Source organism: Meriones unguiculatus, chromosome 4 (genome assembly GCF_030254825.1).
Source record: "Meriones unguiculatus strain TT.TT164.6M chromosome 4, Bangor_MerUng_6.1, whole genome shotgun sequence".
Lineage (NCBI taxonomy): Eukaryota > Metazoa > Chordata > Mammalia > Rodentia > Muridae > Meriones > Meriones unguiculatus.
The window spans coordinates 132,044,967-132,058,994 of NC_083352.1; the positions used below are offsets into that span (position 1 = coordinate 132,044,967).

The 14,028-nt window shown below is 44.3% G+C and overlaps 1 protein-coding gene across 1 annotated transcript in view; it reads right to left on the reverse strand.

Annotated features, from left to right (window-relative positions):
* The window catches only part of Cfap61 (cilia and flagella associated protein 61), a 252,439-nt gene that overhangs the window by 89,781 nt on the left and 148,630 nt on the right, over positions 1-14,028 (reverse strand). Inside the window, exons 21-22 of the mRNA XM_060383256.1 lie at positions 9,449-9,547; positions 3,803-3,971 (exon numbers count right to left, since the gene is read on the reverse strand). Coding sequence (XP_060239239.1) covers positions 3,803-3,971; positions 9,449-9,547 — 268 coding nt within the window. The remainder of the gene's footprint in view (positions 1-3,802; positions 3,972-9,448; positions 9,548-14,028) is intronic.

The window sequence follows — 14,028 nt, forward strand, 5'->3', positions numbered from 1 at the left end:
TTCTCCTGTTTCAAGTTTGTGTAAACCTGGCCTTGGTCTTACTTAGGTTATGGCTTTCTCCGCCCTCACTTGCATTTGCCCCTTGTCATTTGGGTTTGCACTTTCATTTCTAACAGCTGCATGTTTGGCCTTTCTTTTCTCACCTTTTGTCTTGTCCAGGGTTTGATGGGTGAATTTCCTTGTGCTGCTCCTCAGCACTCTTTGCCTCAGTTCCTCTCAACAGAGAGGCTTCCCCACTGAAATGCCCCCTTTGGGCTTCGGTGCTTGTAGCAATGCCTACTCTTCCTTAACCATTCCCCTTTCCAGTACCACCAATTTTCCTGATCAATGTAAATTGAGAATTACTAGTTTTCTGGTTAGTAGGTATGTTTACAATTTATGAAAATTATTTCCATTACTGTTTGAAATCATCCATGGAGTGGCTGCCTGTGTCCTGTAAAGATTGTAAAATTCTTTATTCCCTGTTCATTATCTGGAGTGCAAATTACAGCAAAAACAAAACCAACCAAACAAACAAAAACCCACAGCAGCTAACTTCCCTGGGGTCTTGCATACAAAGAGCGGCTGCTGCTTGTCTTCTGAGACTTAGGTGCCCATGTAGTTTTCAGGTTATCACAGTTCCTCCAGAAACCTTGTCACTAGTTCTGCTTCATTCTGTCACTTAGTGCCAGACACGAGACCGTTTATACCTCCACTGTTTTGGTTTTTTTTTTTTTTTTTACTTTTAGGGGGAGCATTTGACAATCTGTTATTTTTCTTCTAAAACTTGTTCATTGCCCACCCTCTCCCATCATTCTCATGAAACAATGAGAAATGTCTCATTCTTTGACATTTGCCAGAATGTAACTAACTGAAAAAAATAAAATAAAAAAGTCTTTGATTTTGCTTGGAATCAATCAAGTGGACAATCCTTTTCTGGAGTAAGGCGAGTTTTCTCTGCTAACAATCTTAAATTCTCGTCGGGAGCCTGTCCAGAGAAGAGACACAGACTCGGCTGCAGGTGAGAGGAGGCCCTTTTCCCTCCCACTGTCCCCACTAGTGTCCACTTCTGACACAGAGGTGCCTCTTTCAGGCCTGCTCCTGGGAGGGACACCCCTGTGCATATTCCACCTTCCCAATCTCTTAGGAGTCGACTTTTAACTTTCAGTCATGCACTTTTTGCTTACCCAGACTTGTCCCTGTGGCTTAGCCTCTCTTGCCGTTGGAGGCAACTGATCTACCTGTTGGCGTCTAGTGGTCACCCCCACCCCAGAAGCCCAGGCCTCAGGTTTTCTCCGGGCCAGTGCTAAATTCATTTGACTCCAACTTGACAAGTTTTGTCCTCCCTCTTTCAAAAGGTTGCCCAAATCTTGGCATGGGAAGGAACCTTCCCACTTTACCATAATGGTCCATGACTCATGCAGCTCTGTGATCTCACAGGAAGCAAGCTGGGAATGGCATTCAGGGCCAGCATGTGCTCACCAATAAAAATAATAAAAATGGCCTGAAGAGATGGCTTAGCAACTAAGCGCACCTGCTCCTCTTCTAGAGAACCCAAGTTTGGTTCCCAGAACTGCATCTTTTCCAAACTCACACTGGGTGACCCACAGACACCTATTACTTCAGTACCTGGGGATCTGATGCCCTCTTCTGGCCTCAGTGGACACTTGCATAGAGGTGGGAGATGCACACAGATACATACACATACATAAAAATAAAAATATTTTTAAATTGATGGAAAGGGCAGATAAGGGAGTTAGAGGGTGTTAAAAAAGAGCTAGCTAAACCTGCTTTCAAAAAGGAGAGGTCACAGGTAATGTATGCCATTGATGGAGCAAGGTCAAATTTCATAAAAGCACTATTTGGAACTCTGAGGCTCATTTCTAAAGAAGAGGAGAAATGTTTCAAACTGGGTACTTCAGAAAAGGGGGCTTGGTGGTATGAGTAGGCTGGGCAAGAGACTAGCCCCCTTATTCTCTGTTCAAAACACAGCTTAAGGTTTTACTTTGCGGCCAGGTTTTCTGTACAAAAAACTTAAATGGTGTGTACTTGGAGACTGAAAACACTGCAGGATGTTTTAGAATGAGGCATGCTGACTAGAGGCTAAGGGTTGCAATTATATTTTATGAAATGTTGTCTTCTTGCTTTGGGTTTAAGCTCTACTGTCATCATTTTAATTTGGCTTATAAATCTAGGGCAAAACCAGGAGAGAGCTGGAGTGGAGGACATAGGAAAAGACACAAGAACTAGAAGGTCCCTAGTGAATTCAGTTGCCCTTTTTCTATCACTCTATGTACCTTTGATTTTTATGTCCTTCTGGAAAAATTAAATTGGAACTCCCCTTTATCACTTCTTCATTTCATTTTTCCTGTTGTAAAAAGGGCAAGAGCTTAATGTGCTGCAGACTAAAGCTGCAGGGGCAGCTGGGCACACATGGGCAGATGCCCGAGTCTCTGGACAGCTGGCTGAGTCCCGTGCTCCATTTCCAAAGAGTGGGGTTGCACGCAGCGTCGGCAACCAGTGGCCAGGTGAGGGGGTGGGCAGGCTTTCTGGGAACACTATATTTCTTTCTCATTCAATGAAAAGTAGAAGGAACATTTATATGTGAAAGGAGGCATCTCTCCAGTTAGTTTTTATTTTTTAACCAGAAAGACATTTTCTTCTACCCTCTGAGTATAAGGCTTATTTTTTTTTTTTAACATAAAAGCTTTTTTTTTTTAAGTATCTGATCCAAGCCACTCAGAGTGCAGTCCATTGAGGGAGGCAGCGGTTGCCCTCGGGAGCTTGCTAGGCAGTCTTATCTCGGGAAACCCTGCCCTGAAGCTCCCTGCTCAGAGCTGGCATCTTAACGGGATGCTCAGGGGGAGTTCCTGACCAAGCAGTACGGGAAGTGCTGGTGCAAGGGCTTCCATGTCAAGAGAGCTGAAGGGTTTCTCCACCTCCGCTTTGTGTCACCTGGAGACTAGTGAGGACACTGGTGATCAGCCCCGCCTAAATCATTAGAGCGGCTCCTGAGAACACAGGTGTAGGTGTGTTTGGTCAGCACACCAGGAGGTCTCACCCATGGGTAGACTGAGGCACCATGGGGCCCTCTGCGCTGCCTCCTCCCTCTTTTGAAATGCAAAGGAGCCATACATACACCCTTGCCAAATCCAAAACGCTGGTGAGATGCTTTCGGACCCCAACCTGTTTACTGGAAAGATGCCTGGTTTTTGCGTGCCACAAACAGAACAGTATCCAGGGTGGTGTGGGACCCGGAGACCCACCGTCTTCAGACCGGGAGTGGCTTCCGTTCTATCCAGCAACACTTGAGTGAAATGTGGCTGGAGCACTCAAGCAGAAAGCATGGTCACTGGGAAACTAGTCAATCCGATTTCCTAATTTTATAACTGAGAGACAAAATAAAATAAGGGCTGACAGAAGGTGCACATGTCTGAAATACTTTTGCGTGAGCGCATTGCCCCAGCCAAATGCTAGCCTCTTGAGGCATAAATTAATTTAGCACAAATGCATGCCTGGTTGGGTCTGGAGTCTGCTGCAATGATCCATAAGTGTTAGACTTTGGGACAACAGCTTCAGGAATGACATTTCTCCAACTAGCTGTGATTCCCCCTCCCCCTCCCTCAACAGAATGTTTTTCTTGGAATGGCTTTCCTGGGAGGGTTTGCAGGCACCATTCTGGTCATGTGTGCTGGCCTTGAAGAGCACTTTTATGAATATAGAGTGGCAGCTGTGCAGGAAGACAAGCCTCTCTTTACCCAGCGAGCACGTTGCTGTGGAAAGCTCCGCGCGTGCCAGCGGCGGCCCGGGTGCACAGCCTTACCTGGTACTGCTGCCCCGTGCAGAGAATGAGGTGGTCGTAGAACACGATCTCAGTCTTGGAAACCACAACGTGCTTGGCTGCTCGGTCCAGACCCGTCATTCTACCGACCACAACGTTAACCCAGGAGCACAGTGACATCAGCGCATAATCTTTATCATTAAAACAGTGGCTGCAAAGAGAGAAGCTTCATCAGTGACATTTGAGCAGCTGACAGCGGGCATTAATTAGACATCTGGCGAGCTGGTTCAAGTCCCCTAGTGAGCTGGGTCTGTGCTCTCGCTGTGAGTTTACCAGGACCAAGACTAAGAGATGTTTTTTGTTTTTGTTTTTGTTTTCCCATTTTGAAACACGTAGTCACATCCTTTTATTAAAGCTAAACTCTTCCACCTGGTCTAGGCTGGGCCTACAGGGGAAGGGTGTGTGATTGTGTGCGTGAGATCACTAAACTTCCTTCTGTCCCTATTTCATGACCGAGATCTACTTAAACTGTTTAACTAGTCCTATTGGCCCAGACTCCACAGGAACGTATAAGAGGAATATAATACCACAGGGGACACCCCCCTCCACACACACACACAAAAGGCAGGTGTCAGAGTCCTAAAATGTAGATGGCCCCTCCTATTTGCTGCTAACTTTACGTAAAGGACTCATTCTTTGTGCCCAAGTAACAAAACTCACATATAGAAAACCTCAGTTAGAGACACAGGTTCACAGCAGGTGCAATGCCTGGAGATCTGGGAGCTCGGTATGTTAATCAGAAGTGATTTATGGGGAGCCAGCACGTTCGAGTACATCAGCCTGGGACGGGTGGGCATGCTGAGGTTATAGGATGCCAGTGGCTGAATGGACTTGCTTTCTTCTTTTTTGGCTCTGTCTCAACTGAACACTGTTGCAAGACGACAGGAGAAGCAGGGTTCTTGTGGTTTGAGTTTATTTAGGGAAGTTTTTTGGGGGGGGCATTCTACAGAATTTTCACAAAGATTTCACCTTCTATAAGTAACATTTTAATGATCCTGGTTTGAGAGCCAAGAATCTGCAGTGACAGAGAAAGTAATCCGTTTACGTTTAGGCTGCATGATCTTTTCTGAGAAGAACCACGCCAGGGTTCGCATCTTTCTTCTTCTGCCAAGAAGCCTGGACCCCAGGGACCTTCATCCCCCTTTTCTCACCTCTCGGTATAGGATAATGAGCCCATCCTGTGTGCCTCCACCTCTGTGAGAACGTAGGAGTTGCTGTTTTGTTGAGTGTAATACATATGTGAAGGCTCTTATTCTAAATAATATTAATGATACATAATCCTGTTTACTCTCTTTGGAGGTAAACAGGATTCTGAAGTGGTAATGGGAGGACATTTTTTCTTTTTGATCCACACATGAGTCTGGGCTCACCACACAAAGAACATTCTCGTAATGGATGCACATTAGACCCCGTTATGGGGCCTGTGAAAAGAGATGGGAGCACTGGGCTTTGTGTTTCTCCATGAAACAACACTTAAAAACAAGAAAATTTCTTCTTAATAAAAAAAGGAAAATAGGGGCTAGCCTGTCACAGGAAAATAATGGATAGCGAGATGAAATTCTCTTTTAAAAAAATGACAGCTTTAAGGAATATACGAAACTGCTGCTTCCACACAGTCCCGGAGACACACAAAGGACTGCTTTATTTGCCGTGCAGCCTCTACCATGAGACATACACGATGAGGAAAAAAAAAAAAAAAAAAAAAAAAAATTAAGTATAGTTAGTGCTCAGGGATTAGCCTGAGGAGGATTTGCCCAAAGATAAAAGCTCTCTGGGGACCTGCGGGCAGCTAAGACAATGCGGCCTCTAACGACAGTGGGACAGTAGTACCAGCAATGTCAGAATGGGTATTTCAGAGTTGGAATCTGAACTGTCTGATGGCAGCTGACACTTGGGACACTTGGTTTTAAGGAAGCTTTGCTGAGACACAAAAAGCAGTGCTAAGGACTGGCTGATGCAATCTTGTCTGTTCATCTTTCTCCTTAAAAGTGCCACAGTGTGAGCTGACATGCCTCATTTTGGACGTTACTACCCCTCTGGGCTGCCTGTAGTGTCTCCGCCAGATGGGTGCAGCTATCTGTTGAGAAATCCTCCACATCTTTTGCTAAAGACTTTACAGAGCAGAGCCTGTGTCCTGGCTCTACACCATCACCTGGGTCCTCTGGATAAGGAACCAAAGAAGTTACACTGATGAGAGTTCATCTTTCATAAGCAAGCTTGGCCAAAAGTTATGGAAAAGGGGACTGGGGATGGAGCTTGGTGGTAGAGTGATTGGCTGCCTGGCAATCACAAGAAAAAAAAAAAAAAAAAGACAAACTAAAGTCCTCTTCATAGAAAAATCTGGAAAAACAGAGCACTCAGGAAGTGGATAAGCTTTTGAGGTGAGCCTGGGATCCACAGTGAGGCCCTGTCTCAACAAATAGAAGCACAATGGGTAAATTTCTGGAAGACATCACTGATAAGGTATGCAAGCATAGAAGGTGTGGTCTCCTTGTCATACAGGCCTAGTAGAGAGAAAGAGCCCCGGCCCTAAGGGTCACAATCTGCACAAATCGGAAGCCATTCCAAAGACCCAAATGTTAAATCCGAGCAGGCTCACATACCCAAAGAACCAGAATTCTTCAGAAGTGGAAAGAAACTTTGAGGTTTGTAGAGGATTAGCTGTGACACACTGCGAAGAAGGACCACTGCAATTAACTTTCAATTATTCAGGGTTGATTGCCCAATTAGTGGCTTTCTCCTGCTTCCTGTTTCTCTTCCCTCCAGTACTTTCTTCCAGCTGCCTCTGAGGTACATCGTTAGCACCTCAACCAGAGGCTAGACAGGGGGCTGGAGGTAGGGGCGGGAAGACAAAACTGGCTGTTTATAAAAAAAAAAAAATCAACAAAAATAATGAAGCAAAGCACAAAAGACCAGTTCATGGATCGTGTTGAGAAGAAGGGATTTGGATTATTAGATTTATGCACATCATTTGCACTTATTATTATTGAACACCATGAACCCAGACAAATTCCTTCCTGATGACCATTTGAAAGACAGCATCCTGTCCTGGGTTCAACCTCTGGCCCAAGCGTCATGATTGGGTTAAGGTTCCCACTCAATCGGGACTGCCTGTTGGGTCTCATCCTTCATGAAGACATTTGCTGGTCCTTCTGAGGTGGTTTTCATCTATATCATGTTATAAAATCCCTGCTCTAGTGGAGGGATTTTTATTATATATACTATATTTATATATACTATATTATATAGTCAGCATTTGGGATGGAGACAATAGATGTCAATCATAAAAGGAAAATTATGTAATATTTAGGAGGGTTTCATGAGCCAGGATTTAAAAAAAAAAAAAAAAAAAGAGCAGAGTAAGGTTTAGTTGAGTGTGTTGGTTCGTTGCAAATGAATGGGATAGTCAGGGTAGACTGTGGGAAAGGCGACATTTAAGAAAAAGAAAAGCAAAGACTCGCTTGCTGTGTTTGGGGCAGTTAAGATCGCTGGTCTGGAGAGAATGGGGAGAATTGAGCAGAAATAGTAAATGATACGGTCAGTGAAAACGGGTAGACTTTTTGAAGTTCATGCATTCTAGAACACTCTGTGATGACAATTCTCTGAAGCTAGCTCTGCTAGGAAGAGAGCATACTAGCTGTTTGAGCCAGTAGGGCAAATGTGAGCGAGGAGCTGAAACTTCCAACTCTTTTCATTTTAATTAACTTAAATGGAAACAGCTCTTGTGGTTTGTAGTTACTGGACTGGACTGGAGCTGATGCCATCTGAGTCACATGTTTCGTGTGGTGTTCTGGGGACTGTGCTGAGAGGCAGAGACAAGGGTAGAGGTAAGGATACCAGATTACTCCATTAAGAAAATCTGATACATCATTCTCAACCTTGCGATGGGCAAAAAATCCCATCAAACTGACTGACTTAAATTCACATTTCTTGGGAATAACATAATTTAGAGAATGGGAGGCAGGACTGGGGAGTTGACTTGGCGCTGTTGCTCTTGCGAAGGGCCTGGGTTTAGTTCCCAGCACCCATGTGGTGGCTCACAACCACTGGCATTTCTGGGGATCTGGTGCTCTTTTATGACCTCAGCAGGCACCAGGCACACACACTGTACACAGGCAAAACATGCATACACATAAAAGACAATAAATCTTAAAGAAATTTAAAAAGAAAATGAGGAAGTGAGGGAAAGGGAGGTCCATGGGTCTATCCTGTCTTCCTAGTCCGGGCTTGATGGCACGGTTATTTTAAATTCATAATACTTTACTAAGCACATGCTTTTCACAGCAAGAAAACCTAAGTCCAAGGTAAATGAAATCCCTTGTCTAGACTGAAGTGGTAGGAATGGCTCCTAGATCAGCGCACACTCACACACACACTCACACACATTTTTTTAAATTGTACTGAATGACATTCTTCCAAAAATTCATGTATGCACCTGCATACATGCATATATACAATATATATGACTCAAAGTGCTGGTCTAATAAAGGTGGGGTTGGCAGCTTATTGTGAAGCATTTCATAGAGTCCCCAGGTTCTAACCCTACCACTCTGAACAACAGACACAGAATTCCGCATTCTGATAAAGGTGTTAATTGAAAATGGTCCTGGTTCTGCTGGCAAAGAAGGGGTGGATTTTCCCATTGAAGGTAAAACAAGCCTTTCTTCAAAATGACAGTGAATCCCTTCTTCAAGCACCACTCCATCTGAAGAGGGAATGATTTCCCTTTTCTCCAGCCTGTGTTTTGCTTCCAGACACTGAATTTGGTGGAAGCTATGGGCAAAGGGAATGGCATTTCTAAATACAGGTGTTACCACATGGTGCTTCTATTAGGGCAAGAATATAGCTCTCCTGGCCTGGTGAGGACAGGTTTAAGCTGACCAGCTTCAGGTGCCTATGGTGAGGGGTGACAGAGACCACACCCTAAGGTGATGCCTGTAGGGTACATTCATGGCCATGCTTTCTCTGCCCTGTTTCTCAGACCCCCAACGTAGAAGCAGCTAGGCCTGTGAGTCCCATTCAACTGCAGGAACAGGGAAGCTGTCTCCCCAGAGACACAAAATGCCATGCCCATCCTGCCATGCTCGACCATTCTCTCACTGACTTAGCTTGTCTTATGGAAACTAATACAAGCTAGAGTCATCTGAGAGGAGAGAACCTTAGCTGAGAATATGCCTCCATGAGATCCAGCTGTAAGGCATGTTTTTAAATTAGTGATTGGTGTAGAAGAGTCTAGACCATCGTGGGTGGTGCCATCCCTGGGATGGTGGTCTTGGGTTCTATAAGAAAGCAGGCAGAGCAAGCCACGGGGAGCAAGCCAGTAAGCAGCACTCCTCCATAGCTGCATCGGCTCCTGCCTCCAGGTTCCTGCCCTGCTTGAATTCCTGTCTTGACATCCTTCAGTGATGAACAGTGACGGTGACATGCAAGCCAAGCTGCTTTGGTCAGAGTATTTCATCGCATCAGCAGAAACCCTGTGACACTCACTGGTGGGTTTGAACTGGAATTTCCCAGGTAATGTCTGGACTCTCCAAGAAAGGGTCCCTCATTTTCCCCTTTCCACTTCAAAACCTATTATTTAACATAGAAAAGGACTGCACGTGAATTAGGAAGGAAAATGAATCATACTCGCTTGCTAGAAACCTCCTTTGTTCGCTGCCCAAAAGTTTTTTTCCTGGGAGTCCATTAGTTGAAATCAGGGTGAGATTATTAAATTTCAGGTGAGAGCTGAAAAGAAACAAAAAGAACAATCTTTTTAAAAAGTTAAATATGACCAAATAAAAGTTTACTGTGATTCAATTCAACCTCATGCATCATCCAGCTCTTGGCATCTTCTTTGGAGGTAGACGCTCTTTTCACACAAATCTTCAAATTGAATCTTCACAACAAGAAAAGGACGATGGTGAAGTGGCTAACTGCAGAACATTCTAGAGGCTGCGCACGGTGTAAGGCAGACACTTTCACTTTTTAAAAATTGCTTCACCCAAACGAAAACAACAAATAGAATGAACAAATCGTGAGGTGGGAGGTAATTTTGCATAAACTGATGCCATGTTTGAGTGTCAGCCCAGGAAACTGGAATCCTAGCCCCCACAGCACAGCATACAATTTAAATGCATTTCCCCTTGGGGTCCTCAGAGCAATGCAATGATGTCAGTGATATTGTTGGCTTATTTTCTCAGGTGGAACTGAGACACAACGGTTTTCTAAGGCCATGTAAGGCCACTGCCTGGCTCCAGTGTTGCCTCACCCAAATTTTGCCTACTGAATGGTCTCCTGGAATTTGGGAAGAGTTTGATAGGACTCCCCAGCAGACACCTAAATCTGAAGGTGCCCAAGTCCCTGATTCAAGATGTGTGACATGCACACATAAGCTAAGTGTCACCATTTGAATATTTTACACTATCTCAGAATTACTATAACAACTTTCACAAAATTAATAGTAAGTAGCTCATCTACCATGTCATGTAGGGAATAAAGTTTGAATAAAGTGCTAAGTGCAATGAAATTTTTTCTCCCAAGGATTTTCTGCTGATGTTGGTTGAACATATGGATGTAAAACCCAAGAGATGGGCTGCACTGCCCTGTAGACCTAAAAGCATCCAGATGGTTTCACAGGTCATCTAATTCCCACAGCTCAACTCCAGCCTTCCCACTGTCGGCCATATATAGTTTCCTGCATAAGGATACCAGTGTCACCCAGCAGAATATTCTAAAGGATCCTTTATGGGAGCGAGGTTGTCACTTGGCATGGTGACATACAACTATAATTCCAGAACTTGGGAGGCTGAGACAGGAGGATCATAAATTCAAGGCTGGTCTGGGCTACATGTGCTGGGAACAAGCATAAGAAACTTGTCGTAAGTGCTGCCATTTTGTTTTCAGACTCCACTTATTCACAGGGAGAAACTAAGTTCAAGGTCCCAGGCCCGAGGGGAACTGAGGACTTCTAAATAGCTGAACAGCTTCTGATGTTTAAAAAAAAAAAAAAAAAAAAAAAAAGTCTGAATCCAGACACCTCAAGGACAATTTCTCCATCTTGCTGGCAGGGACAAAGAAGTTCATATTCCCAGGCCCAGGAACCAACTCCTATTGTAATTGATGGAAACCCCCTTCTCAACCCCTTATGTGAAAATATGACTGGACAATGCTACAGCTCCCCCTGCTCCCCCTTGCTCTATGGTTTTCACCCTTTAAATATGCAATATGGCTTCTCCTCGGGGACTCGGTTTGGATCCTGAACTGGCCGTTTCCCTGAACTCAGAAAATAAAGCTTGCATTTTAAGCTTCTGTCTCTGAAGTGAGTTTTCTCAGCTTCCACCTTGAACCCAACACATAGTTAAGACTCTTTCTTAATAAACCAAACCAAACCAAAGAGACAAACTGCTATATATTTGCATCATGCTTTCCAGAGCCCGAGGCACTCGAGGCATTATCACAGACATTAATCTTCAAAACGGTCTCCACTGGGGCTTTGGAGATAATCGCAGGTTATGTGTATTTCATGTGAAAGAAAGTGAGGGCTGGCCAAGGTTATTGCTCAAGGTCCTGATGCTCCAAAGCAGCAGGGGTCATTGAAGCAGTTCCTGCTCTCCATCCCCAGGTGGCACCCCCTCTACTCAGCTGCGCTGTCTAAGGAGCCCTCCCGGCAGTCTGCAGGAGACCGGCTGGCTCCTGCAGAAGCTTCCAGGAACTCTGCACTTAGGACTCTCCTCTAGGGGCCTTTCCGTATTTCAGATACTTCTATTGTCATTTGTCCTAAGCTTAGAGTCAGAAAAAAAAAAAAAATTATGGGTGAGATATTTTCATAGGACGTTCACTGACAAGAAAGACATTTGTCCCCAAAAAATCTCCTCTTGGTTTACACGGTCCCTTTCAGTCAATCAAATGCCAAGAAAGGAGGCCTTTACTGGGTCAGAGGAAAACGCCTGCCTTCCTCTCTCAAGAGGAGGTTGGAGATTTTCCAACTGGAAAAGCTACCAATTTCCTGGCAGTCTGTTAAGCACTGAAGGCTGGACTCTGGGTGACGGCTCGGGCGGCCTGCAGTACACTCGGCTGACCCTGGCATTTGAAAGCAGCTGAGCACTAGCAACAGTTTTGCTCTGAAGTCTCTAAGGGTGGCCACCATTTAAGAATGAATATTTCCATTTAGTATGGAGGAAACCAAGCCTGCCTTACCCTCTAACAATAGGAATAAAAATCCCGACAATCCTCAAACAGCATAAAAGCCACTGTTGATCCCGCTTGCTCAGGCTGTCAGTCCACATGCACACACCAATGACAGGCCCTGGATTTATAACTGTCCCATGGAAACCACAAATGCTAAGAGTGTGTTTACACCCATAGACAGTTAAAAGTTTGCTCTGGTCTTGGATCAAAATGTACTTTAGATTGTATTAGTAAGAGCTGCCTACAGGTGCTTTTCACAACTTCAGGCAGACGGAAGGCTTAAAGACTATGCATGCGGCTTTATCTTTTACTACAAAAACCATCCCTTCAGTATGAATAATTTGAATTATCTAACAGCATGAACCAAATGACTTTTAAATTACCAAATTAGCACATTATGTTATCCTGAATTATGCTAAAATTAAATTTTTTTCCCAAAAGATAAAAGAATGTTCCCACAAGACAGAGGGTGATTTTGTTGTTTTCTTTTCCTTTCTTTCTCTCTTTTTTAAATATTACCTATAATAACAGTACAATTTTTTTGGAAGTGGGATTTCTTGAACTGTGCTTATCTAAAAGAAACAGCTTTTCTTTTCTTTTCTTCTGCCATAGTGAAATTCCTCTCAAATTCTTCCCTATGGCTGTCCTGGCCCTTCATCTAGTCTTCAAACCTGCTGTGGCCTAGCTCATTCTCCTGTCTGTATTCTCTACTTCTCAGGTCTCTTGAAGCATAAAGAAAGCACACAGAAGTCTTCTGTCTCCCACTTTTCCCTTCTTGCATTTACAAGAACATCTCCCATTCTGAAGACAGGTATCTGCCAATGAGCTTGGTCTCTTTATTGAATGCCAAAGCCAGCTTCTTTCTCTTACAATCACTTGGTATGCCAATCCAGTGCCAATTAAGATGGCTCCTCAGAGTTGATGGGAACACGGCCCTGTTTCTCTGCTTCTTCATGTGTGGCATGTATTTTCAAAGTCAGCCTAGGTCCATGCTAGCTTGGGGCTCCCTCCACCCGTCATGTTAATGCTATGGGCAGAAGGAGGGAAATGTAGTGTTAAGAGGCAGAATTCCTCAAGCCAATTATATCAAGTAGAGTTCACATAAGCCAAGAAAAAAAAATGATGTGCCAACTGGGCAGCACCCAGAAACCAGGGCAGTTCCTGAGAACAATGGTAACAGCCTACATTTGAAGAAAACGCAGAAGAGGCATATAGAAAACAACTTAGTGGACAGAAGCTTAGTCAAGTGCCCAGCCAGCTGGCTAGACAGCCCAGCCTTTACTATGACTGAATTCACATTGGTTTAGGTTGGCAGTGCAAGAGCCTGTTCCAAATCAATGGCTCCCGACCAATGTCATTAAACAGCAGGAAGGACAATGTATTAAAGACCCTATCAGACAGTCCCGTGTGACATTTCTGCTTGTATTGGCATTACTCACTGCCACATGTCTTCACAAAGGAAGTTGGAAAACACAGGTTTTCATGAAATATAGTGTGATTATTTTCCCCCCGTAAGAACCACATTGCCCTGAGTTCTAACACTAAGCACAAAGCACAGAATGAATCCTGGGAGACAATTAGCTCATCAACTCATGAAGGAAGCAAGGGGTGAGGATGAATGAAAAGTCTTAGCAATCAGAAACCAGGCAAACAAACAAACAAACAAACAAACATGACATACTCTAGGGAAACAAAAGGAGTAATTGCACAGGATGATGGCAGCCGAAAGGGACAAAGAGTCATCCAGGGACTAGCGAGGTAGAATGCCAGAAGATTGAGGTGCAGAAAACAGGGGAGAGGTGGGACAAGCCAGGGGTGGCCCCTTTGGAGCTGTGGCCACACTCCCCGCTATCTTGAAGTTGTTTTTAATGAATTTTAATTAGCTAGATCACCCTCACTTGTACATTTATTTTTCACCAAGCTGTACCCAGGCTCCATGCCCACTTCCCAGGGTGATTTCATCCATCCCCATCTTACCTAGTTCATACAATGCATTTGACTATGCGTTAGTGTTTCTTCTGAGCTCCAGACCTACTTTC